At 58.9% G+C, this 26,740-nt stretch overlaps 2 protein-coding genes across 4 annotated transcripts; one reads left to right on the top strand and one right to left on the bottom strand.

Moving 5' to 3' along the window:
* The first annotated feature begins 882 nt into the window (after positions 1-882).
* MTRFR (mitochondrial translation release factor in rescue) lies at positions 883-7,301 on the top strand. Of its 2 annotated transcripts, none has more exons than XM_062182708.1 (3): positions 883-1,090; positions 3,165-3,504; positions 5,215-7,301. In XM_062182708.1, the coding sequence occupies exons 1-3, from the start codon at positions 1,070-1,072 to the stop codon at positions 5,436-5,438; spliced, it is 585 nt and encodes a 194-aa protein (XP_062038692.1). In that variant the 5' UTR covers positions 883-1,069; the 3' UTR covers positions 5,439-7,301. The 2 variants fall into 2 exon arrangements, with proteins under 2 accessions (XP_062038692.1, XP_062038693.1); XM_062182709.1 differs by having other exon boundaries at positions 890-1,090; positions 3,165-3,473.
* On the bottom strand, positions 7,254-17,499 carry CDK2AP1 (cyclin dependent kinase 2 associated protein 1). Of its 2 annotated transcripts, none has more exons than XM_062182711.1 (4): positions 16,760-16,867; positions 13,092-13,189; positions 11,373-11,499; positions 7,254-7,940 (listed from the first exon to the last, which is right to left on the bottom strand). In XM_062182711.1, the coding sequence occupies exons 1-4, from the start codon at positions 16,812-16,814 to the stop codon at positions 7,873-7,875; spliced, it is 348 nt and encodes a 115-aa protein (XP_062038695.1). In that variant the 5' UTR covers positions 16,815-16,867; the 3' UTR covers positions 7,254-7,872. The 2 variants fall into 2 exon arrangements, with proteins under 2 accessions (XP_062038695.1, XP_062038694.1); XM_062182710.1 differs by lacking the exon at positions 16,760-16,867 and adding an exon at positions 17,385-17,499 and having other exon boundaries at positions 7,255-7,940.
* Between the last annotated feature and the right edge of the window lie 9,241 nt (positions 17,500-26,740).

Genomic DNA, 26,740 nt, shown 5'->3' with positions numbered 1-26,740 from the left:
GCCCAAGGTCTTCACTGAACAAGTTAACATTCCCTTTCTTAAAGTCCTCAGATACCCCTGAACTTGACCAAGTTAGGAGGGACTCAGACAGTGAAAGGGGCCTGAGGCTCTTTGGCGAGGAAGCCATCATCCAACGAAAAGCAGAGTGGAGGGGCAGTCAGGGTAGAGAGCCGCCCACGGTGAAATCCCACACTCACAGAAGGGAGTGAGGCAAAGCTGTCGTGACTGCTGGCTTCCCCTTACTGCCACTTCTCTTCATCATCTTCCTTTTATCTTTCTTAATGTCACGATGAGCTCTAATCTGAGCTGCTTGTATGGTTCCCTGGAGACTCTGGTTGCTCTGTGGGTATCACAGAAACTGAAATCCAATGCGTATTCTTCTTTGGGCTTTGGGGAAGTGGAACCATGGGTCATTTTTAGCAGTCACTGGAGTAGGGCCAGAGCTCCAGGAGATACTAAAAGTATCTAGAATTGTCGGATTGGCTGCTGGAATTAACTGTTAAACAAAGCGGCCAGTAACTAAACACTGGGGACCTTGAACTCCGGCTGGGCGGAGGCCTCCCAGTGTCTGCCAGCTCCGAACTGGGACGGGGGTAGAGCCGTGGCGCATGGGCTGTGACGGAGCAGCTGTGAAAGCACTTTCCCTCGGTCCTTTGTCTGCAGGTTTCACCTTGTCTCAGGCTGGCTTCCTGTCTTTGTCAGCGCACTGTACACCCGTGCCATCCTGCCTGGTCAGGTTCACTACCCAGCGGAAGAGAGGCATCGATCCAGGGACGAGAAGCTGTTCCTTACACAAAGGAATTTTGTCCTGTGGATTGAAAGCAGAGAGAAAGGGGAATTGTGAATGTTGACTTTGTTCACTGGGTCATTCACAGGCAAGTGGATTCCTTGCTGGAAAGATTTCCTGGGTTTATGGTTTACCTTTCCTTAAGGGTACTTCAGTGTTTCTCGCACCTTAAAAAAACCAGGCTTCAAAGCACTGCCTTCACTGGTACAGTCTGTACCCGTCACAGCAGTGAGACACCTCGTCAGCTCGTTAATCTGCACCCATTGGGACTGATGGGACACGATGAACATCACCAGAGAAGAGGTGGGTTGAGGCCGCCTTCGTGGCGTACTGGGTAAAGCCAAGGCCTATGACACTGGCATTCCATATAAGTGTGGGTTTGAGTCCCGGCCATTCCACTTCCTGGGAGAAGCAGCAGAGGATGGCCTAAGTGCTTGGGTCCCTGCTACCCACGTGGGAGACCAGGAAGAAGCTCCTGGCTCCTGGCTCCTGGCTTTGGCCTGGCCCAGCCCATGGCAGCCATCTGGGGAGTGAACCAGTGGATGGAAGATCTGTCTATCTCTCCCTCTCTGTATCTCCCCCTCTCTCTGTGTAGCTCTTTCAAATAAATAAATCTTTAAAAAAAGAAGAGGTGGGTTTAGACCATGATGTCAGTCGTGGAGTGACAGCCGGCATTCCCAAAGCCTTGACAACTCTGCTGCATTGCTGCAGATATTTTCAAAGTCTCTGAGGTACAAAGGCCGTCGTAGCACCTTTGTAAAGATGCCCTGGTAACCGGCTGCACCGGGGACTAACGTAGAGGTTTGCATTTAAAGTAGCCATGCAGCTAAGACTCCAGTTGGGACCCCTGCACCCCCCATGGGAGTTCCTGGGTCCTGTGCAAAGCTCCATCTCCTGATCAAGCTTCCTGCCAGCACAGACCTTAGAAGAAGACAGCGTCAGGGCTTAAGTAATTGATTGGGTCCCTGCCACCCATAGGGGAGAGCTGGATTGAATTTCCCTGCTCCTGGCTTCAGCCCTGCCCAGTCCTGGCTGTTGTGGGCATTTAGGGAATAACCCAGCAGATGGGCATCTCTCTGTCTCTGCCTCTGGAAAAGAAACCAAGTAACAGGAAATGCACGTGTTTCCCGGAAGCACGGCCTGATGTCCGGTGGTCTCAGTAAGTGGAGCCCATGGGCAGGGCTGGCAGTGGGTGGCGAGGAGAGAGGCCTGCAGGGTGTGCGCTCGCGCGGCAGCTGCTTCCTGTGCAGGCACCGGGACTGTGGCGAGAATGCACGTGGTGTCAAAGCTTGTTTCAGGTGTACAGGCTGCCCGGGGCCCCAGGAACGCTGGAAGAGTCGCGCGCTGTGCACGGTGGCTGTGGGAGCCTCGGTGACGGATTCTCAGGCTCAGGCCTCACAGGCACCGGCACAGCCCCACCGCTCTCTTGTCCTTGTCAATCACGTGTGGGATGAGGGAACCAGGGAGCAGCAGGCCCAGACTCACCCCATTCACAGGGAGAACGTCTAGGTCCTTCCCTTTTATCCCTAAAGCAAAGGCCTGTGGGACTCCCCAGTCCTCAGGGAATTCTGTCCTGTTCACTGGGTAACAAAGTAATTCCCCCCTTGGGCCACATCTCGAGAGGTTACTTCGTAAAACTTCCATTGTTAAACAACACTTTCTCTTCAAGCTGGAGTGCCCTAAGGAGCCTGTGAACTCCAGGAAGGCCAGACCCGCTCTCCTCTGTGCCATCCCTGGCTGCACCTTCCTGGTACTCGGCGCTAACGGGCACCTTGCTAGCAGTCAGCTGGTTTGGGAGCTCTCACCACGAGGGCCAGTTGGATCACGTCGTTGGCAGTGCAGCGGGCCGGCCGGGGGAACAGATGTTCCTATTCAAACCCATGAAACTGGAAACATTAAAAAACAACAATCATGACATTGATTGATGGTGATGTTTACGGTGTCAGACCGTGTAAGCTCAGCTAGAAAACACTCATACTGCTTTCTTTACACTCTGATCTCAAAGACTCTCAAATGCTCAAGCACCATCCGCAGACTGGGGTCCTCCTCCTTGCTCCATGCCCTATTTAATATCCTCTGAATTTCACACTCAGAACCTCTCCTTCCGGAGAAAGCACCTCTAGGTGCTCCGAGCTATTTCTGGTGTGTTGGAAGAAAACAGTTCTGAGCTGGCAGCTCCTGGGCTGGTGAGAACCCAGAGCACAAGGCTGCAGGGTGGTTCTTGCTGGGCAATCAGCCTCCTGGCTTCCTGAGTGCCCGGGCTAACAGATGGGTCAGCTTTGGAATGCTTCACAACAAGCTGTCTTAGAACCCGAAGTAGAATCCGGAGTGCGAATGCGTCTGTCTGAACGCCGGCCTTCTTCTTTGTCTGATCCAGGTCCGGGCGAGCAGAGCCGCCGTCTTCATGAGCACCTCAGGCCTGTTTCATCTTCCTGCACCACTGACCAGAATATGCACCGTGCCCCGTGGGCTCTGGCTTCGGGAGAAGCTGCCGTGGTTGTCCCCGGGGGCGGCGGTCACTGCAGTCCCGACAGCAGGCAGGAAAGACTGGCCCCCTCTGCCTCCCCTGGATGAGAACGAGCTCGAGGAGCAGTTTGTGAAAGGACACGGCCCAGGGGGCCAAGCAACCAACAAGACCAGCAACTGTGTGGTGCTGAAGCACGTCCCGTCAGGCATCGTGGTGAAGGTAGCAACGGAGACCTCTCTGGGGGCAGGGGGTGCGTGGCTGCCGTCTCCCCACCGGGTACCCCAGGGTCACCCTACACCCTGAGCCACTGCTCCCCAAGGCGGAAGCTCTGCCCAGCCTCAGAAGCCGCGGATCCTTTGAAGCCAGGGTGTTGCCGCCAGCCTTGGATCTGGCAGACGGCACTGGGGTGTGGCTGTGCCCGCCGAGCAGCGTCTTCACCAGGCTGAGCAGGGCTGACAAAGGCAGGCGCCTGGGCAGCACCGTGGTGCGGCCGCGGGCTCCGAGGACCTGAGCAGGCAGCACGCGGGCCCAGCTTGCCTGCCGGTGGGCCCAGCCTCCACGCCCCTCTGCCCACTCTTTGGTAAATGTCAAGGACTGAGGGCGGGAGAGTGGAAGCAAACCATTTGCAGCCTGGAAAGCCACGTGTGCACAGCTGCCTGTAGGCACCTTTCCGTGAGCCACAGTGAGAGCTTCCAGGAGAGGGGAAGTGCTTCCAGCTATTGCCTGGCCTGGGGGCAGCAGCCCACTGCCTGGGAAAGGAGCCAGCCGGGGTGGGGTGGACACGCATGTTCCCAGAGGGCCCCAGAGCCGTCCAGAACTAGGCGGGGCAGGTTTGATGTGCACAATGGCAGACACTTCCGTAGCACGTGAAGATGCAGGCGCTGCCCCAGCATCAGGCAGACGTGGAGGTGAGGTACCCAGGTCCCTGCTCCTCACCCCAGAGGTCAGATGCTTCGATTGTCTAATAATAAAGATGCCGTTTTCTTCCTCCGGGTGGAATTCCACACTTGGGAACGGTGCACACACACTGGTTGCTGCCCTGGCCACGAGCTAGCTATATTGCTGATGTCTTCATAATTATGTAGACCTTGAAGTTACTTGAAGGCTGTGGTTTGTTTTGTTTTGTTTTTGTTTTTCAAAAATTTATTTATCTGGGTGGTGGTTCAAGAGCCAACTGCTCCACTTCCAAACCAGCTCTCTGCTGTGGCCAGGGAAAGCAGTGGAAGATGGCCCAAGTCCTTGGGCCCCGGCACCCACGTGGGAGACCAGGGCAAAGCTCCTGACTCCTGATTGACCCAGTTCCACCCACTGCGGCCATTTGTGGAGTGAACTGATGGTTAAAAGACCTCTTTCTCTCTCTCTGACTCTGCCTCTCTGTGGTTCTTCCTTTCAAATAAATAAATAAATCTTTAAAAAATTATTTATTTATTTGAAACTCAGAGAGAGGAAGAGACAAAGAGATCTTCCATCCACCGGCTCATTCCCCAAATGGTCACATGGCCAGGGCTGGGCCAGCCAGGAGCCAGGAGCCTCCTCTGGGTCTCCCATGCAGGTGCAGGGGTTCAAGGACTTTGGTCATTTTCTGCTGCTTTCCCAAGCACATTAGCCGGGAGTGGATCGGAAGTGGAAGAGCCAGGTCTCAAACTGGCGCCCACATGGGATGCCGGTGTCATAGGCGGCAGCTTTACCTGCTGTGCCACAGGGGCGGCCCCAAAGGCTCTTGCTTCTGGACGGTGACACCCGACTATAGAGCAAGCACAGGGCAAGCTGCATCTACAGCCAGGGTGCAGGGCCGAGGGCCGCAGAGCAGCGGCAGGACGGGCCGCTGACGAGGGCGGCCTCCTGGCAAGCAGCTTTGCCTCTGGGCCTCTCCCCACCTGTCAAGCTAAGCACGTGCAGCCTGACCGCTGCCCAGGCCCTATCCGTCCGGTTTTCACCTTCTGAACGCTGTCTCCCACAGTGCCATCAGACCAGATCAGTGGATCAGAACAGGAAGCTGGCTCGCAGGATCCTGCAGGAGAAAGTGGACGTCTTCTACCACGGAGAGAACAGTCTGGTTTACAAAGAAAAACGAGAGGCAGAGAGGAGAAAGCAGGAGAGGAAGAGGAGAGCAAAGGAGACCCTGGAGAAGAAGAAGCTGCTGAAAGCGCTGTGGGAGTCGAGCAAGGCGCCCTGAGGATGTAGCCGGCGGCCGCGGGAGGCCCAGGAAGTGGCGGGAGTCCACCGCTGGGACAGATGAAAGTCAGGATGAAGCTGTCGGGGACAGAGGCGCACGCTCCAGCAGTAAAACAAGGAAGTTGGAGCAGAAAGGCTTCCATGGCTGCCGCACCTGGGCCCCAGGTTGGCTGACAGAGTCTCTTATTCTTGGTCTGGGGGGTCGTTAAAGAGTCTCCCCACTCCCCTTTTTATGGAAGAGGCCCCATCCACCAGCTCACACCCCAAAAACCTGCAACACTCAATCTGCTTCCCCCGGGGGCCTCCCCACTGCCTCTCAGGGCCTGCGCGGACCGGGAGTGGAGTCAGAAGCCACAGCTGGGCGTTGATCCACGCTCCAGTGAGGGATGCGGCATCTTAATGTCTAGGAAAACACCCCCCCCCCACCCCACCTTTTCTTTTTTAATACATTTATCTATCTGTTTTATTATTATAAAGAGGTTAGAAATAAAATGTTTTTGAAAAACATGAGTATGAGGCTCATTTTTATGGGGAATGGAGTGAAACATTAAAAGGATTTAGTGGTACCTTGTCGTCCCCAGGAAATTCTCACGGGGAGCCCACTGCCCGGTGATTGACGGCAGTTCCCCAGTGTCAGAACAGGAGAACAGACGGTGCAGGAGTTACAAGTGGGCCACTGGCTCGTGCGCTCCATCCGCTGAATAGACCGCTGGTGCCCAGTAAGGTCTGATGGTGAGATGGTCATCAATACCCTCCAGGACTTGCAAATAGACCGAGGAGTGGGGGTTCCAGCACCTGATTTGTCTGAATTTGCATCACTCAAGCTGGGCTTGGCCTTACCGTTGTTGTTTTTTTTCCAGCTATAATTAACAGCGTGGCTTGTTAGCACCAAACAAGCCCGGGTACTGAGGGGACAGGACCCCCGGCCCTCAGCAGGCCCACGCTGGACGCCCTCTGCACACAACACCTCGTCTCTGAGCCTGCCGGGGAGGGCGTCCCGTACCAGCCTCCGTACCACCTGCTGGCATGCCCGGGACTTGTAGAAGGCTCCGTGTCTGGAGTGGTCCACAAGAAACCAGTCAGAGTGGGAGGGAAATCCAGAACTGTGGACAGAGGAAGGCCTTCCGTGTCTCCCATCTCGCCTCTGCAGTTTTCCGGCCCTGTGCAGGGAGGTGAAGACGGCCCTCCCAGAACCCAGTCCTAGGCTGGGACCTCGCCCTGTTCCTGCCAAGCGGACAGCATCCCACCACTCACCAAGGCAAAGCCTCAGGTCAGTGCCGAAGTTCAGAGGAAGAACCCAAAATCGCTCAGAGCGCACCACGCAGATTCTCAGAACAGCCAGTGCGACCAGTTTTCCTCCAGCACCGGAGCAGATGACTTCCAGAGCAACAAAGTAGCTGGCTGGGGTTTTGTGGCCACAGTGTGAGATGGGTGCTCGGGCACCCAGGAAACAGTGTGAGAGATCGGTTCTCGGGCGCCCGGGAAACACCCAGTGTGAGAGATCGGTTCTCGGGCGCCCGGGAAACGCCAGTGGGATTAAGAACCCCCGAGCTGGCTTACCTGGCCGCAGCCACTTGGGCATCAGCGCGCCCAGTCACCACGGCCGCGTTTATTTTCATTTCTTTCCTAGCACACGCTCGAGTCGGCTGCTGCTACAACACTCCCTGGTCCCTGGCTGACGCGAGCGAGCCCTTTCCTTCCCGGGCAGCGTCACACGAGCTCCGGGGCCAGGGAGTCACCTGCGACAGCTGCCCCCAGCCCGTCACTGAGCTGTTGAAGGTGGCACTGAAGAACTCCCAGCACCCACATCTTCATACAAATTGTTAATCAAAATAAGCTTTATTACATCAAGTAATAAATACATACAAAGATGCAAACAGTTTTAGTCGTGTTCTTCCAGGTGTTCTGTCCACGCACAGTGAAGGCTGAACTGAAATCTCGGGTCGGGCTCCTCGGGCTCTGGCAGGTTGCTCTTTCTTCTGTATTTATAACTTGTGTGTTTTTTAGAATCGACTTCAAAGCACTAACAGTCATGCAAATGCAGACGCGAAAAAGTTACACTAAGCAGGATCTACAGGCACAGGGGAAGCGTGCAGTCAGTGTGCACCCTCAGAGTTGCGTCAGCGTATGAAAGGGACCAGGGAGGGCCTGGGGACAGAAATGTTCCAGAGAAGAGAAGGGGGCACCGAGTCTTGGAGGCAAACCACAGCTTGCTGAAAGGAACTCTGCGTGCATCTTTAAATCAGTGCGGGGGGGGGGGGGGGCTCCATAAAATGTAAATCCTAATTAACTGCAGATCTTCTCAGTCCTCGGGACTGGAGGTCAGAGCCTGGTGAACCGTGGACCGTGGGAGGACACCAAACGTTACCACTGAAAACACGCGTTTCACCTGTGACTGCCCAGCTCGTAGGAAGACGGAAAAGCGTCCCAGCTAACTCGGCGGCTAGGATCGGGCATTCCGCTCCGTCTCGGCCAGGCACTCCCGGACCAGTCCTCGGGCATGAATGATGCCTGGAAGAGAAGAGAGGCGGGGACGGTCCCCAGGAGCCATCCTTGTGCCACCCAAACACAGAACACTGACCAGAAGGGCACTCGGGGACCTACACCCAAACACCCCGTCCCGTCCACACACCGATTCCCTACCCAAATGCTGCCCATGGCCAGGGGAGCCAGGACCTCCATCCCGGTCCCCCACGTGGGTGGCAGAGGCCCAAGTACTTGAGCAGTAACTGCTTATCCCCATTAGCAGAAAGCGGGGCGGTAGCTAGAGCTGCATATCAAACCCCGAGTCCGAGTCTGATGTGGGATGTGGGTCCTTGTGCCAGAAGGTCTTGTTTTTTTGTTTTGTTTTTTTTTTAAAAGGATTTATTTTATTTGAGGTTTTTTTTTTTTTTTTTTTTTTTTTTTTTTTTGACAGAGTTAGACAGTGAGAGAGAGAGAGGCAGATAGAAAGGTCTTCCTTCCGGCCGGCGCCGTGGCTCAACAGGCTAATCCTCCGCCTTGCGGCGCCGGCACACCGGGTTGCCCCTCTTCCAGGCCAGTTCTCTGCTGTGGCCAGGGAGTGCAGTGGAGGATGGCCCAAGTGTTTGGGCTCTGCACCCCAGGGGAGACCAGGATAATCACCTGGCTCCTGCCATCGGAACAGCGCGGTGCGCCGGCCGCAGCGCGCTACCACGGCGGCCATTGGAGGGTGAACCAACGGCAAAAAAGGAAGACCTTTCTCTCTGTCTCTCTCTCTCACTGTCCACTCTGCCTGTCAAAAAAAAAAGAAAGGTCTTCCTCCGTTGGTTCACCCCCCCAATGGCTGCTACGTCCGGCGCACTGCGCTGATCCAAAGCCAGGAGCCAGGTGCTTCCTCCTGGTCTCCCATGCAGGTGCAGGGCCCAAGCACTTGGGCCATCCTCCACTGCCTTCCCGGGCCATAGCAGAGAGCTGGACTGGAAGAAAGCAACCGGGGCTAGAACCTGGCGGCCCGACCGGGGGTAGAACTTGGGGTGCCGGCGCCGCAGGCGGAGGATTAACCAAGTGAGTCGTAGTGCCAGCCTATTTTATTTGAAAAGCAGAATTACAGAGACAGAGAGAGGTCTCCTATCTGGTGGTTCACTCCCAAAATGGCCCAAACGGCTGGAGCTGGGCAGGTCAGTGTTCGCAGCTAGGAGCTTTTCTAGGTCTCCCTCGTGGGTGCAGAAACCAAGCACTTGGGCCACCTTCTGCTGCCTTCCCATACAACCAGCAGGGAGCTAGACTGCAAGTGGAACAGCCAGGACTTGAACCAGGGCCCATATGTGATGCTGGCACCGCGGTGGCTCTACCTGCTATCCCAGAGTACCGGCCCAGCCAATACAGCCATAAACCCCACCCCACTTCTCAAAGCCCCTCTCTCCCAGTCAAAACTATTTGTCTCCCTAAAACTCTCCCTGTATTCAGGATGGCACCAGCGAGCTCTCGGGACACCCTGGGGAATGAGGACAACAAAATCAGTCTCCACCCAGGGTCTTCAGGCCTGAGCCCACGGAGGCCTCTCTCAGTTCCCCAAAGGGGCTCTCCAGTGCCAAGGAGCCACGGCGACACCCCCAGCCTGCACAGGCGAGGCACCAGCGCTCGGTCCACGGGCCTCCGGGGCGTCCACCCCTGGGCATGTCGGCACCCCTGCCCGGGGTCTCGCCTGGCTCTGAGCTCCGTGATGTGTTGTTTCCTATTCTCCCTCCTTTGTTTCTGCCTCTGTCGAACTTCATGAGACGCTGATCTCATTTTAACCCACCAACTTCCTCCAGTGCCCAGCAGGTAGAACCCAGGAGTGTCCGGTCGCCAGTCTGGGCAGCGGGAATCCTCAGCGTCTCAGACCGCACGGTCCCTCACAAGCACTCAGTTCGTCCTCCTCGGAAGGCAGCCACAGGCCGCTGCCAAGTGACCCAGGAGGTCCTGATTTGGGGACACGGAAGTCTGGAGCGCATAGGGTTTCCTCAAGTCACTGTGCTTCTTCCACCATTCAAAACTAAAAAGCCACTCCTGGCCTGGGGTTTGCCAGCCTCTCAGGAGCGTCCCTGACCGCCTCCTCCCCTGCTCACCCCCGCTGAGACGGAAGCTTGCTCAGCCTGAGCTCGGGCTCCGTGCCGCGGCACCAGTGCCCGGAGCCGGCACTCCGCAGGCCACGCTGACTCTTTTCTCGGGTGGCTGCGGATCGCCCGTGAGGCTCTGGGGCCCGGCGTCACCCCAGGATCCCCGTCCACGTAACCAGCCCTCCGGTTCCCAGGCCTCTCCTGCTCTGACTTCCCGGCAGCACCCGGAGTTGGGTCAGAGCCAGGCCGAGTATCCCGCCCCAGGCCCTCCCTCTTCAGCCACAGCCTCGGATGCGACCCTTCTCCAAGCCTGTCCCCACTGTGCTTGGTCAGGCAGCCCCGTCTCCAGGGGGTGGGACCTCGTTCCCAGCAGCAGCCTGTCACCCAGACACGTCCCCACCCCACGCCCCCGTGCCACCACCAGTTTGTAACCAATGTTCCTCTCCTTTGTCTCCCAACTCTCTCCTGATCCTAAACAAGCACAAGGGCCCAGCAAGCTCTGTAGTGCCCTCTCCTAAAGGAGAAATCCCCTACCCCCAGAGGCAACAGCACAGCTGATCCCTCACGTTCGGTGAGCCCACCATCCGTCCCCCACCCCACCCCCCCCAGCAGGCATGCAGCCTCGTGGTCAGGAAACCCGTGTCCCATCTCAGGCTGCCTGGGTCCAGTCGGCACCCAGCGCCACCTTCTGACTCCAGCTTCCTGATGCAGACTGTAGGGGGCAGCAGAGCTCCTGCACGCACAGGGGAGACCTGGACAGAGCTCCCGGCCCCCAGCTCGGACGCGAGCCCAGCCCTGGCTGTTGCAGGCATTTTAGGGAGTGAACTAGTGGATGGGAGCCCTCTCTGTGTCTGTCTCTGTCTCTCAAGTGATTTTTATTTTTTTTTTTTAATTCCAAGTGCCCTCCGCTGTCCCCCAGGCCATAGGAGAGGCCCACATAGCTCTTTGGCCCACAACCCAAAGAGGTCAAAGCCGAGGGCAGTGCACACTCCGGCCTCCCACCCTCCCCACCCACCTGTGTCATGACTCCGCCCTAAGGGGGATCCTGCTGCCTGACCTGTGCAGGTGCTGGCCGACAGGAGCTGGGCAGGAAGGAGCCCGAGCCACAGGGCCTGGGCTAGCACACTCCGCACCCAGAGCCCCTGGCCAGCAGCAGGGAGAGTGTGGACTGCCCTTCTCAAAATGCCCCTCCAAAGATGCGTGGCGCCCAAAGCCGTTTCCCACCTGACCTCACTCCCCCATGCCTGCTGCAGAGTGATCCCGGATCACAAAGGGCCCTAGTGGGCTCGCAGACCCTTCCCCACCCCACCCTCCACCTCCATCATTCTCCCCAGAATCCCCCAGGGCAGGGAAGAGGCGTGGCGGGGGAGGACCGCCAGCTCACCTCGCTTCAGCCGCTCCATGGCGCTCTTGCTGCCCGCGTACGTGGGTCTGATCTCTTTCCCCAGCTCTTCGATGATGGCCAGCAGCTCTGCGTACTTGCTCTGGGGCACCTGGCTGCTCCCGGTTCCCTAGGATCAGAGAGACGTGGGTCCCAACGGATGAACACGAAGCCGACCCCGTGTGGTCAGGACCCCGGTCGTACCCTCCTGTCCTGGCATAAGCACACACAGCCAGCAGGCTCCAGGGAGTTCCTTTATCACCCCAGAGGAGAGGGAAAGAACCAGCCCGTCTCCACAAACCACAGCTCAGAGAGTCCGCCCGCCAGGGCCCAAGCAGACAGGGGCCACACCTGGGGTCAGCAGGGCCAGGGTGACCAAAGACCCCCGGCCAGAGCCTAAAATGAGCTCACTCCGCCCTGCCCAGCCCACACCCACCGGAAAGCCTCTTCCTCCAGACCGCACCAGCAGCCCCCAAGCAAGCACCCAGATCAGCGGAGCTGGGCTCCCCATGTGCCCGGGGGCCAAGGCCGCCTGCGCAGGCCTCTCCTCCTCCTCCTCCTGGGCCTTTGCTGGCAACCGCATCGAGACGGCCACCTCGCTCCCCAGGGAGATGGCCTGAGCCTCGCACGGAGGCCAGTTCTGCTCCTCGGCCTCGCACTCCTGCCGCCCAGCCTGGCCCGGCTGCTGGGCCTCACGGCGTGGCCACCTCCTGGCCTCAAGGCAGTTCCGCTGCTGCCGGTGGCACCGGGTCACGGCCAGGGCGCCGCGCTGCCGCTCTCGGCTACATTTCTCCCTGTCTTCCTGCCACTGCTCCTTTCTCAGTCGGGCCCGCTCCCGGGCCCACGCCGGTGCCTGCTTCTTCTCTTGGGACAGCTCGGTCTGGTGGGGCATGATCAGGGCAGGTACGGTGCCAGGGCCACCACCTAGGGCCCGGGCAACAGCCTCCATGGTGACCCCGGAGTGCTGGCTGGGGTCAGGTCCAGGGAGAGAACCTTCAGGCTGGGGCCCTCCCCAGGGGCAGTGTGTTCCCTGTAGACTGGGGACGCTGCTGAAGTGGTAGCTTTCTCCCTAGACCGATGAAGAAACGGAGACCGAGGCGGGCACTGTGGCATAGTGGATTAAGCCATGGCCTGCAGCGCTGGCATCCCATACAGGCGCCTGTTCAACTTCTGGCTGCTTCACTTCCCATCCAGCTCCCTGCTATGGCCTGGGAAAGCAGTGGAAGATGGCCCAAGTGCTTGGGCCCCTGCACCCACGTGGGAGACCCAGAATAAGCTCCTGGCTCCTGGCTTCGGATCAGCCCAGCTCCGGCTGTTGCGGCCACCTGAAGAGTGAACCAGCAGATGGAAGACCTCTCTCTCTCTCTCTGTAGCTCTTTTATATAAATACATCTTTTATCAAGATGAAAAAAAGACAAAAAGCAGCTGAGCCTCCAAGCGGCTGCACGTGGGGATCGCAGGCTCCTAAGGGTGGAGCCACACGAGGAAGACGGGGACGGGACCCAGGCTCCAACTCTGTGCGCAGACCAGAGAGGGCAGGTCCAGGACCCAGAACTGAGCGACCCAGCCGGAAGCCATGCAGGGTGGCGGCCTGTGCCGCTGGCCCGAACCAGGCCCCCCACCCCACCCCGGGGCGCTCCCACGGAGCACAACCCCGGTCACTCCTCCCCTTTCTCGCCTCTCCCGCTGGGTCCCCGCAGCGCCCGGGCCCCACTGCCATACCTGAGTGTAGCCTAGGGACGGCGGCCCGTAGTCACTCAGCAGCTGGCGGTACTGGGAGGACGTGGCCATGCTGGTGGACGGTGAGTGGACACTCCCAGCTGCAGGGGCAGAGAGCGGTGTCAGCAGTTTGTCCGGCTGTGCCCTGGGCCAGGACTCCGGGTCCCACGACTGCCCCCGCCCGCAAGGCCAGCAAGAGTCTACTCACAGGATGGAGAAGCCACCCTCCACCTCCGGTCTGGCAAGGCCCAGAGCCCGGGCCCGGACGACCCAGGGTGGGCCTGCGTCCCAGGGGCCTTCCCCTCCGCTGCTCTCCTCGGGCCCTGCCCCAGCCCCTGATGACCTGAGCCCACCTGCCGCTGAGGCTGCGCACCCAGGGACTGAGTCGGAAGCTAACAGGATTTCATCCCCTGCCGGCTGGGGATAGGCACATGGGACAAAAAAACAGGCAGCTGGGGACCACGGCCGGCCTCTGCGTGGCCTCACCCACAGAGGGGTCAGGCCTCCTTAGAGTCCACGAGCCGAGAACAGGTGACCAGGGACGCGGCCCGGGGCCCGGCTCAGCTGCTGGCTCCTGGACATGGGGTGGGGAGACTGGGGCATGCACCCCATCATGGCGGCCGGATCACAGTCAGCAGTCACCACGGAGAGCTAACCCAGGCCTTCTGGGCAGCGGCCCGCTCGCTACTCCCAGAGCCAAACGCTCTCCCCCTCACGCACACAGTGGGCTCGGCGGACCTGGCCCCGGGGAGGGACAGCTGGTGCCAGGCTGGCCAGCCCGACCAGCTGCTCTCTGGTGTGGGGGAGGGGTGGGGCGTGCAGCAGCGTGGGCTGCTGGAGAGGGAGGGGCCCCGAGAACTCCAGATCCAAGCCCCTTGCCGCAGGGCCAGACACCTGCCCTGGGCGGGGAGGATACAGGCCGCACAGCCCAGGAGAGCAAGCGTGGGCAGCAGGTGCCCCAGAGGCGCCATCCTGGCCCTGCCCTGGTTTCCCTGCAGAGCCCAGGCTGCAGATCAAGCATAGGCTGCCACTACTGGCTTTGGGTCCCGAGCCGGGAGGACCGCTGTGCCACACCAAGCCTGGGGGGGTGAGATGTGATGCTGCCCACTCCAGCACAGCCAGTGCACAGAGCAGAATGGGGTGGGGCGGGGGGCCCAGCTGCCTCCTAACACCAAATCGCAAGGTCCTAAGCCTCCTGATGCGGCCCAGAGTTGGCTCTGGGTTCCAATCCTGGCCACAACCAGCTGTCACATGTCGCCTGGCTAGGGACGATTAGGCGGCAGCGTCCACAAGGGCCCTGCGTCCTGCCGGGGGGGGGGGGAGCACCTCCGGACCCCTCCTGCTGTTCTCCCTGCTTCTCACCTCCACTCTGCCACTCTCCCCTCCTGACCCAGAAGCTGTGACGACAGACAAGGCGCTGCCCCTCTGGGCCCTACTTCCCCAGCTGTTGGAGACACTGGTCCCAGTGGGAGGTCTTCCGGCCCTGGGACCCCACTGGTGGGTGGCACTGGGGTCCGGTTTGGGGGGCTATGGAGGGGGGCGAATAAGAAATCGCCCCATCCTGGCTGGGGGGAGTGGGGCCAGGGCTGAGAATGTGGGAGGTGACCTTGCACACCAAGGCCAGTCCCTGAGCCAGCCTGGGGGGAGGGGAGTGGCCCTGCAGAGAGCTGGCAGAGGGCCCCGAGTTCCACTCGTGCCCACTCCTTCCTGCTGACCCGGGGACAGCCGAGGAGGCCGCGGAGCGCCAGGCTCCACGTCAGCGGCCGGCTCGGAGCATCTCAGACAATGCGCGCAGTGTGCAGGGCGCCGGGAGGGGTTGGCAGAGGCCAGGAAGCTCCTGGGGCCGCCCGGCTCCCCACCCCCACGCCAGACAAAGAGCGGCCTGGGGAGCTGGCGGCCTTCCCGCCACTTGGGGCGCTTGGGGGGCTCCGGGGCGGGGAGGCGGGGGCTTTGTCTAACTCCGCCACTGCCACCGCCGGCCAGGCCGCAGCTTGGCAACCCGCGCGCAGGAGGCAGGACTGGAGGGCGTGAGAGATGATGACAAGGGAGCCGGAGGAGCGGCGAGAGTCCATCTTGGATGCAAATGGCAGGGGAGAGAGCCAGGCCTTCTGCAAAGGGGTCCACGGGGAGGGGCGGCCCCCACCTGAGCAGCCGGGACTTGGGGACCTCAGCAGTCATGCCAGGAATTCGCCAAAAAGAGAGGAGACCTGCACAAGGTGCCAGCCACCCCAGAACAGGGCTGCAGGGTCCCGGGGGTCTCCCTCCTTCCCTGTGACCCCAAGCCCCAAAGGTCCCAGTTTTAGGGCCCCGGCCACCCCCTTCCAGCGCCAGCCCAGGACCCTGCCGGCTCCTGACTGCAGGTGGCCCCCTACCTTTCCCACCCCAGTGGCACAGGAGGTGGGCTTGGAAAAATCCCACCTGGCAACAAAGCCAGCCTTTGTCAGGCATGGACCCCAGGACCCCTGGCCAGCGGGCTCCGGGCCCATCGAGCAACTCCATTCTCTCTCTGCACCCCTAACCTTAACCCTTTCCAACCCCCAAATCAGTGCCCAAGAAGTTCTCCCTCGCAGATCTCTCCAGTCTGGGTCCCTCCTGGGATTTCTGGAGTTCAGGAGGCCAGCGGCCAGCGTGGCGTCGCTGACCTGCAGGGCCGGCCCCTCCCCCCCTCAACGCCTTGGCCCCTTCTCCCCCAACGCGCCTCGTTTTTGAAGGGGAGGCGCGTCTGTTTCCATCCAAGACTCCGAAGAAGAGGAGCCCTGGGCAGGGCACAAAGCTCGTCACCTGCGATGTCCCGACTGTGCGCCCCCTCCCCCGGCTCCGGGTCCCCAGGGCAGGCCCCTGGGCACAGCCTGGAGCTGCCTGGTAACTTCTGCAGGAGTTGCCCGGCGTCCGGCGGGAGCCGGCGGCAGGGGGCCTCCGGCGCCCAGGCCCTGCGCTCCCAGAGGGGGGTCCCGGCGAGCCTCCCCCTCCCTCCTCCCGCAGACCCCCGGATCCCGCACCCTTCCAAACTTCTGTCCCTGCGCGCACGCCCGAGGGGACATCCTGGAGCCCGGAGGCGCAGCCCCGCTCCCACGAGCCCGGCAGAGGCCCCCCTGCCTACGAGTCTCCCGCCCGCTGGCGACCCCATCCCGCGCCGGCCGCCCCGCGCCCCCAGGGCCGGCTGCAGCCGGGCACGCGCCTCCCGCAGCCTGCCCGCGCGGGGCCTGTCGCCGCACCGGCTGGCCCCAGTGCGGGGCGCCCCCAGCCGGGGCCTGCTCCGCGCTCCCCGGGGCCACCCGGCCCCGCGCCCCGCGCCCCGCGCGGCCCGGCCGCTCCCGACTCCCGCCGGCAGGGGCCCTCGCCGAGCCGCCCAAGAGCGCAGGAAAAAGGAGCCGAGAAAAAGCCTCCCCCGCCCTCGCCCTCGCTCCCCGCGATCCGCGGCCGCCGGCGTGGGGGGCACCCCCGCGGCCCCGGCCCCCCGAGGCCCGCCGCGGCGAGGGGCGCACCCGCGAACTTTGGCGGCGGGCGCCGGAATCATGGCGGCGCCGGCGGGGACCGGCTGCCCGCCCCCCGCCGCCCCCCGCCGCCGCCGCGCGCGCGCCCCCCGGGGTCCCCGGGCCGGGGCCGGGCGCGCGGGCCCCCAACTTGGCGGCACTTGGGGCGCGGCGCGCGCGGCCGGGGCGCTCACTCACCGGCGTTGAGGGCGGCGGCGGGCATGTGCGCGGCCAAGTTCGGCTTGTAAGACATCCCCCCGGGCGGCGGGCGCGCCGGGCGCAGCCGGGCCAGGCCGCGAGGGCGGCGGCGGCGGCGGCGAGGCCGGGCGGCGGCGCGGCGGCCCCGGCGGCCCCGCGCCCGTCCGAGCGCCGGCCGAGCGCCCGCGCACTTTTTGTTGCTGACGGCGCGGGCCGCACCGGCAAATATGGCCGTCCCTCACCCTGACACCGCCGCAGCCGACCGCCCGTGCATCGGCGGGCGCAGGGGCGGCCGCAAACTTTGAGCCGAGCCAGCGGCGCCGGCCGGGGCCGGGAGGGGCGGCCCGGCGTCAGGGGGCGGCTCCGCCCCGGCCGCGCCCCGCGCCCCGCGCCGCCGGGAGCGCTCGCGCCCGAACTTGCCAAAGTTTGGGGGGCTGGGGTCCCGGCGTGGCCTCGGCGCCCGCGCGCCCCCCGCGCCCGCCGGCGGCTTCCCCGGGCGGCGGCGGCTGCCCCTCCGCCCCGGCCCCCCCGCCCCCCACCCCGGTGTCCCGGGTGGGATTCCGGAGGTCACTCTGGGTGGGATTTTCTCCCCTCTGGGCGGTGGGGGGCAGGGATGGAAAATTACCTGGAGAAAATGGTGGCGAGCCGGGCGCGCTTCGGCTGGCTGTGCCCCGGGGTCGCGCGGCCGGCTCTGCACGTTGATTTCGAATAAATGTCATGTCTGTGTGTCCAGTGGCTTTTAACCCTCTGCGGGCCGGACAGGAGCCGGGCCGCCTCCCCCAGGCCAAAGCGCACCCAGGCGCGCGCGCACACAGACACACACACAGGCCCGGGTGCTGCGTCCTTAGCTCGCTCAGGTGTCCGGGGAGCGCCTGCTGGGGCCCAGGCCCGTCCAGGTGCCGAGCACCGGGGAAGGAACTTGGCCAAGTTGCTGCCCCCCTGGGGTGTAACCGGCATTTTTGTGACCCTCCTTGGACCCCGCGTGCGATACTATTGGGGTGAGCACTGCCCAAGCCATAGACGCCTCAAACCCTGCGAGGTGCCTGCCATCTCCTGGTTTTTTTTCCATCGTCAGACCCTCCCCTCTGGGTCAGCTGGCAAAGACCTCACCCTCCCACCCTAGAGGCGACCCTCACCTGGGCCTAAGGGCGCAGGGAACACGGGACTCCGGGGGGTTTGGCCAGCACCCCTGGGCTGAGCCTTAGCCTGGCTCCGGCGGGTGCCGACCAAGCTCAATTAATAAATTCATGCCCAACGTCTCCCCTGCTCCAGAGCAGCCTGGTGGAAACAGTGGGAGCCAGGAAGTCATGCTCAGGGCTCTACCAGCCACGATTCGGGAAGGAGAAAGGAACTGGTGAAATTCATTTCAACTATTTTATTTATCACCATAAGTCCAAAAGGGTGAGCTCAATATATAATGAACAAAACAGGGTTTGATTTGTTTTTGTACAGACTGATTTATTTGAAAGGTAGATTTATTATTTATTTATTTGAAAGCCAGGGCTGAGCCAGGCCAAAGCCAGGAGCCAGAAACACCGTCCTGGTCTCCGCCGTGGGCGGCGGGGGCCCAGGAGCCCAGGCACCCCTGCAGCCTTCCAGGGGCGCGTTGGACGCGAGCTGGATCCAGGCCTGAGCCAGCATCAGTGCAGGCATCCCAGTGGAGGGTGGCCCGCTGACCACACTGCCCACCCCAGAGTGAAATGAGCGGCAAAAGTTTGCAGCCCTTATGGTAGGAAGTCTGCGGAAGCCGGTGTCTCACTGGTCTCCCTGGGGCCTGGCCGCATCAGGGCTCCTGGGTACCAAGACACACAGGGCCAGCACGTGAGGCAGCAGGTGGGCAGGAGGCCCCCCGGGAGCTGTGCGGGCAGGTGGTGGGAGTGCAGAGCGCCCCTCCAGGAAGGTTCTGAGCGTTTCTATTTCTAGATGGTTCCATTTTTACACAATCCCAGCCCTGCCTCGAAGTCCTGGTCATCACATCACTGAAAAATATTTTTGCCCTTTCTTTTTCAGTACCAGTGAACTTTTTTTTAACTGAGATAAATTAACATTTGTTACTTTATTTCTAATTGAGATGTAATTCAATACATAAATCAATTTTTTCAAAAATAATTTTTGAAAGGCAGTTAATACAGAGAGGCAGGGAGAGAGAGACAGAGGTCTTCGTCTGCTGGTTCACTCCCCAGATGGCCACCACAGACAGGGCTGGGCCAGGCTGAAGCCAGGAGCCACGTGGTGTACATGGACCCAAGCACTCAGGCCATCCTCCGCTGCTTTCCCAGGCACATTAGCAGGGAGCTGGATCAGAACTGGAGCTGCCAGGGCTTGAAGCAGTGCCCACATGGGCTGCTGGTTTAAACTTGCTGTGCCACAACCCTGGCCCGTAATTCGCATGTAAGTTGCTTTTAGTATATTGTTATACAATGATCACCACTAAGATAGACGTTTTTCATCACTCCAGAAAACCCTGTTCCCCACCCCGGGTCCCGCCTGTCATAGGGCCAACAACTTCGCTTCTATGTATGTGGCTCTGCCTATACTGGACATCTATGTATATGTGGCCATTTGTGTCTGGCTCTCACTTTGAGTCAGGTTTTCTAGATTTATCCGTGTTGTCAGCCCTCTGTGCTTTTTCGTGGCTAATATTCCCCTGGTTTGCTTCTCCGTGCACATTCAAGTTGTTTCGACAATTTGGCTGTTACAAATAGTGCTGCTCAAACATTGTACAAGTTCTTGTGTAAACTTCACGTCTTCAACCCTTCGGGAAGTTTACCCAGGAATGGAATTACTAGGACATATGTATCTGTTTTTTTTGTTTTTGTTTTTGTTTTTGTTTTTTAATGGAAAGACAGTAGCTTTTGGGTGGTTTTTTTTTTTTTTTTTTGACAGAGTGGATAGTGAGAGAGAGACAGAGAGAAAGGTCTTCCTTTTTGCTGTTGGTCTCCAATGGCCGCCGCGGCCGGCGCATCGCGCTGATCCGAAGCCAGGAGCCAGGTGCTTCTCCTGGTCTCCCATGCGGGTGCAGGGCCCAAGGACTTGGGCCATCCTCCACTGCCTTCCTGGGCCATAGCAGAGAGCTGGCCTGGAAGAGGGGCAACCGGGATAGAATCCGGCACCCCGACCGGGACTAGAAACCGGTGTGCTGATGCCGCAAGGCGGAGGATTAGCCTAATGAGCCGCGGCGCCGGCCACTCTCAAATCTTTTTTAAAAACAAGATATACAGGCCGGCGCCGTGGCTTAACAGGCTAATCCTCCACCTAGCGGCGCCGGCACACCGGGTTCTAGTCCCGGTCGGGGCACTGATCCTGTCCCGGTTGCCCCTCTTCCAGGCCAGCTCTCTGCTGTGGTCAGGGAGTGCAGTGGAGGATGGCTGAAGTCCTTGGGCCCTGCACCCCCTGGGAGACCAGGAGAAGCACCTGGCTCCTGCCATCGGATCAGCACGGTGCGCCGCTCGCAGCGCGCCAGCCGCGGCGGCCATTGGAGGGTGAACCAATGGCAAAGGAAGACCTTTCTCTCTGTCTCTCTCTCTCACTATCCACTCTGCCTGTCAAAGAAAAAAATTATAAAAAAAAAAAAAAGATTTGAGTGACAGGGAGAAGGTGGGGGGGGGGGAGAGAGAGAGACCAATCTTCCATCTGCTGGTTCACTCCCCAAATGGCTGCAATGGCCAGGGCTGGTCCAGGCCAAAGCCACGAGCCCAGAACTCCATGTAGGTCTCCCCTCAGCCCCTGGACCCCCTAGTGCTGCCTACAGACACGTGATCAGCAAGCTGGATCAGAGTGGAGCAGCTGGGGCTCGAACTGGCGCTCCAGTATGAGGTTAGCACTGCAAGTGGCCGCCCCCAACACCAAGCCCCTGTGTATCTTCTTTGGGGAAATGTATATTCTGATCCTTTTCCCATTTTTGAATTGCAATTACTTATGTCGAATTGTAGGATTTCCTTACGTATTCTGGACAACAGGGCTTTATCAGCTGTGATCTGCAAACGCTGTCTCCCATTCTATGGGCTGCGATTTCATTTCCCTGAGAATATACTTCAGGGCAGTTTTTGTCTTTGGTTCTTGTACCTTTGGTGTGTCTGTCTACTAAGAGTTTCACTCATTTTCTTCAGAAGAGCTTTTTAATTGGTGCTCTTACATCAGGACTTAGATTTTTATTTTTGTTTTTTTGCATGGGGATAGTATTTTCTCTCATGGAATTGTCTACATACCCTTGCAGAAAATCCATTGATGGGGACTGTGGGACTCATGTCTGCATTCTCAATTTTGTTTCATCATTCTTTTTTTTTATTTTATTTTTTATTTTTTTGGTTTATGTTTAATTTGAAAGGCAGAGAGACAAAGGTCATTTTTTAAAAGATTTATTTATTTGAAGGCAGAATTACAGACAGGCAGAGAGAGACAGACAGAGACGTCTTCCATCCGATGGTTCACTCCCCAGATGGCTGCAATGGATGGAGCTGGGCCCATCCGAAGCCAGGAGCCAGGAGCTTCCTCCAGGTCTCCCACGCGGGTACAGGGGCCCAAGGACTTGGGCCATCTTCTACTGCTTTCCAAGGCCATAGCAGAGAGCTGGATTGGAAGTGGAGCAGCCAGGACTCGAACCGTCACCCACATGGGATGCTGGCACTACAGGTGGTGGCTTTACCCGCTACACCACAGCACCAGCCCCACAAAGGTAGTTTTTTTTTTTAATTTTTTTTTTTTTATTTTTGACAGGCGGAGTGGACAGTGAGAGAGAGACAGAGAGAAAGGTCTTCCTTTTTGCCGTTGGTTCACCCTCCAATGGCCGCCGCGGTAGGCGCGCTGCGGCCAGCACACCGCGCTGATCCGATGGCAGGAGCCAAGGGCTTATCTTGGTCTCCCATGCTGGTGCAGGGCCCAAGCACTTGGGCCATCCTCCACTGCACTCCCTGACCACAGCAGAGAGCTGGCCTGGAAGAGGGGCAACCAGGACAGGATCAGTGCCCCGACCGGGACTAGAACCCGGTGTGCCAGCACCGCAAGGCGGAGGATTAGCCCAGTGAGCCGCGGCACCAGCCTAGTAGTTTTTAATGTTTATTTATTTTCTTTTATTTTTATTTGCAAAGCAGAGAGAGATAGTTTTTTTGTTTTGTTTTGTTTTGTTTTTTTGACAGGCAGAGTTAGACAGTGAGTGAGTGAGTGAGAGAGAGACAGAGAGAAAGGTCTTCCTTCCGTTGGTTCACCCCCCAAATGGCTGCTACGGCCAGCATGCTGCACCGATCCGAAGCCACAGGCCAGGTGCTTCCTCCTGGTCTCCCATGCAGGTGCAGGGCCCAAGCACTTGGGCCATCCTCCACTGCCTTCCCGGCCACAGCAGAGAGCTGGACTGGAAGAGGAGCAACCGGGACAGAACCGGCGCCCCAACTGGGACTAGAACCCGGGGTGCCGGCGCCACAGGCGGAGGATTAGCCTAGTGAGCCGTGGCACCGGCCATATTTATTTTATTTTTCATCTGAGAGGCTGAGTTGCAGACATAGAGAGGGAGACAGAGAATCTTCCATCTGCTGGTTCACTCCCCAAATGGCTGCAACAGCCAGGGCAGGGCCAGGCTGAAACCAGGAGCCAGGAGCTCCACCAAGGTTTCCCACAAGGGTGCAGGGACCCAAGCACTTGAGCCACCGGTCACTGCTCTCCCAGGCCATAGCAGGAAGCTGGGTTGGAAGTGCAGCAGCCAGGACTCGAACCAGCACGGATATGGGCCAGAGCTGTCCCAAGCGGCAGCTTAACCTCTGTGCCACAATGCCCGCCGCTGTTTCTTCTAACGGTTCCAGCCTGCTTCAGCGCCTGTGGCTTGGCAGTGAGTTCTGAAACTGGGAGGCCTGAGCTGCTCAGTTCTTTTTCAAGACTGTTTTGCCCACTCCGAGTTCCCTGCATTTATCAATAGGGGTTTCAGAATCAACATGAGCATTTTTGCAAAAGGAGTCAACTGGGACTTTAACAAGATTTATTTGAAGGGCAGAGAGAGAGCGCGAGAGAGAGAGAGTGAGAGCGAGAGAGAACTACCTTGTGTTCAGTTTCACTCCCCAAAGACTGCAACAGTGCAGGAGCCGGAAGCTCCCTCTGGGTCTCCCGGGTGGGTGGCAGGAACTCAAGTTCCTGGGCCACCTCTGCTGCTTCCCAAACACACCAGATGGGCGCTGGATCGGAAGTGAGTAACCAGGACTCAAACTGGCGCTCCGATATGGGGTGCGGGAGTCCCAAGTGGTGGCTTACCACACAGCAGAAGATGACTGGAGGCCGGCGCCGCGGCTCACTAGGCTAATCCTCCGCCTTGCGGCGCCGGCACACCGGGTTCTAGTCCCGGTCGGGGCACCGATCCTGTCCCGGTTGCCCCTCTTCCGGGCCAGCTCTCTGCTGTGGCCAGGGAGTGCAGTGGAGGATGGCCCAGGTCCTTGGGCCCTGCACCCCATGGGAGACCAGGAGAAGCACCTGGCTCCTGCCATCGGATCAGCGCAGTGCGCCGGCCGCAGCACGCTACCGTGGCGGCCATTGGAGGGTGAACCAACGGCAAAAGGAAGACCTTTCTCTCTGTCTCTCTCACTGTCCACTCTGCCTGTCAAAAAAAAAAAAAAAAAAAAAAAAGATGATGACTGGAACTTTCACAGGGCCTGTGTTCAATCTGCGAATTCATCTAGGGAGTACGGCTATCTTAACTGCAATATTAAGTCTTCTAGTGCCTGAACACGTTGTCTACAGCCATCCCACCCCGAACACGCCAGATCCCGGCTAATCCATTAACACAGATGTATATGTATTTATTTAGGACTTACTTTTTTTTTTTTTTTTTCAATTCAACAATGTTTTTTGATGTTCAGGTGCAAGTCTTGTACTTCTTAGGTTAAATTCCTAAGTATGTCTTTTAAAAAAAAAAAAAGATTTATTCACGGGCCTGTATTGTGGCATAGAGCTTAAGCCTCCACCTGCAGGGCCAACATCCCATATGGGCGCCAGTTCGAGTCCTGGCTGCTCCACTTCCAATCCAGCTCTCTGCTAATATGCCTGGGAAAGCAGTGAAGGATGGCCCAAGTCCTTGGGTGCCTGCACCCATGTGGGAGACCAGGAAGAAGCTCCTGGCTCCTGGCTTTGGATCAATGTTGTGGCTATTTGGGGAGTGAACCAGCCGATGGAAGGCGCCTCTCTGTCTCTTTCTCTGTCTGTAATGCTGCCGTTTTTTTTTTTTTTAATTAATTAATTTATTTGAAAGTCAGAGATACACAGAGAGATGCAGAGAGAGAGAGAGGACTTCCACCTGCTGGTTAACTCCCCAGTTGGCTGCAACAGTCAGAGTTGCGCCGATCCAAAGCCAGGAGCCAGGAGCTTCCTCTAGGTCTCCCACGTGGGTGCAGGGGCCCAAGGACTTGGGCCATCTTGTATTGCCTTCCCAGGCCATAGCAGAGAGCTGGATCGGAAGAGGAACAGCCAGGACTAGAACCGGCCCATATGAATGCTGGCATTTCAGGCGGCAGCTTTGCCAGCTATGCCACAGCGCCGGCCCCCTCTCCCTTTTTTTTTTTTTTTTTTTAAAAAAAAGCACCTGTTTCATTTTTTGATTGTGCACTTCTACAGTGAAACAATCCGAGTTCTGCACATGGACTCACTCGTTGGCCGTCTGTGCCAGTGATTCCTCAGGGTTGTCTACACATGGAATCCCGTTGTTTTTCGAACCAAATGTCACTTGCATCTCTTTCTCGCTGGAACCCTGAGGAGGAGCTGCAGGAGGCCCGGTGTTGACAGCCGGCATCCTTGTCCTGCTCCCCGTCTTCAGGGAGGCTGCGTCAGTCACCGGCAGATGCTCGTAGGGGCCCTGTATCAAGTCCCCTTCTGTTCTAGGTCACTTTTTCTTTTAAATCATGCAAAGGTGTTGGATTTTGTCAAAAGCTTTTATTGAAAGGACCACGTGTCCCTTTCGCCTCATCAAACACTCCTGAGTTCCAGGGCAGCGAGGACTGGGGCCAGCCCAGCCCCCGCCAGCGCGCCTGGGCAAGCAGCAGCAGGTGGCCTCTGGAGCCCGTCCTGGCCGGCTGCCCCCCCACGCCTGCTCTGCTCTGCACCTGGGGAGCCCGAGCTGCTTGCAGGGCGCAGGGAGCGTTCCCGGAACAGCCGCCGTGTGCTCCCCAACAGACCACGTGGCTGAGGCTCTGCGCAAGGGACACAGCCCTCCAATCAGGAGTCAGTTTCCTGCCCTGCAGGCCAGACTCTGAAATGCAGCCCTGGGATGGCCCCACTCCCTCCCAAGGCTCAAGGGGAGGAGCCCCTGGCTCCCGGCATCCCTCTCCTGGTGGCCACCACCCTCCAACCTCTGCCCCTGCCTCCACCTGTGTCTTCACCGGATTCAAGATCCTTATTCTTGTCTCCGAGTATGGTCCTGTGCACAAGTTCCAGGCACAGATATCTTTGGGGTCTGGGCACCAACAACCCCTAACAGGCTTGCAAAAGGGTCCCGATTCCTCCTCTTTCCGAGCCACAGCTCCTCGGGACAGCCCGTGACGACGTGGCACTCACGCAGTAAGTGGTGTAGGATGGTCTAGAATGGTTACCAGGGTCTTGTCTTATGATTGACACGTAACTATTTATGGGCTACAGGGTGATCTAGAGCCTGCATACAATGCGTAATCACCGGTTCCTTAGGAGTTAGGCAGCCACGCCAGAGCGGCTTGTGCGCAGCACAGGCGAACACAGAAGAGGGCCCCTGCTCCACCACACCTGTTGTCAGGCCTGCTGTACCTGTAAGGTGGGCGACAGTAGATCCCCGAGGAATTTGACAGGTGACAACCCGTGGGCTGCTCCCCACGTCCCCACACCCCGCAGTGATGGGCTCCAGCACAGGGCGTGCCGACCCCTGGTGGTAAGACAGGGTCATCACTGGGGAGGGGAAGTGAGAGGTGGTATTCACGTGGCATTTACAGCACCCACACCCTGATTACGGGCAGTACGAGGGGAGTCAGGGCACTGATGTGTTATTTAAAAAAAAGATTTCTTAGGCCGGCGCTGCGGCTCACTAAGCTAATCCTCTGCCTGTGGCGCCGGCACACCGGGTTCTAGTCCCGGTCAGGGCGCTGGATTCTGTCCTGGTTGCCCCTCTTCCAGTCCAGCTCTCTGCTGTGGCCCGTGAAGGCAGTGGAGGATGGCCCAAGTGCTTGGGCCCTGCATCCGCATGGGAGACCAGGAGAAGCACCTGGCTCCTGGCTTCAGATCAGCACGGTGCGCCAACCACAGTGGCCACTGGGGGGTGAACCAACGGGAAGAAAAAAAAAAAAAAAAAGGAAGACCTTTCTCTCTCACTGTCCACTCTGTCAAAAAAAAAAATTTTTTTTTATTGGCGGGCGGCTCACTAGGCTAATCCTCCGCCTGCAGCACCAGCACCCCGGGTTCTAGTCCCAGTTGGGGCGCCGGATTCTGTCCCGGTTGCCCCTCTTCCAGGCCAGCTCTCTGCTGTGGCCCGGGAAGGCAGTGGAGGATGGCCCAAGTGCTTGGGCCCTGCACCCGCATGGGAGACCAGGATTTGGCTCCTGGATTTGGATCGGTGCAGCGCTGCCGTAACAGTCATTTGAGGGGTGAACCAATGGAAGGAAGACTTTCTCTCTCTATAAATCTGCCTGTCAAAAAAAAAATTATTTATTTATTTAAAAACCAGAATTACAGAAGCAGAGGTAGAAGCAGAGAGAGGCCTCCCATCCGCTGGTTCACTCCCCAGATGGCTGCAACGGCCGGAGCTGGGCTGATCTGAAGCCAGGAGCTTTCTCTGGGTCTCCCACGTGGGTGCAGGGACCCAAGCACTTGGGCCATCTTCCACTGCTTTTCCAGGCCACAGCAGAGAGCTGGATCGGAGCGGAGCAGCCAGGACATGAGTTGGCATCCACATGGGCCACTGGTGCTATTGGCGGCTTACCCTGCTTCAACACAGCTCCAGCCCACGTCCATTTTTTTTTTTTTCCCCCAGTCGGAGTATGTGACCAAAGT

Source organism: Lepus europaeus, chromosome 23 (assembly GCF_033115175.1).
Source record: "Lepus europaeus isolate LE1 chromosome 23, mLepTim1.pri, whole genome shotgun sequence".
Classification (NCBI taxonomy): Eukaryota; Metazoa; Chordata; class Mammalia; order Lagomorpha; family Leporidae; genus Lepus; species Lepus europaeus.
Note: the sequence above shows the minus strand (reverse complement) of the source record. Positions and strands in the feature narration are given on the sequence as shown.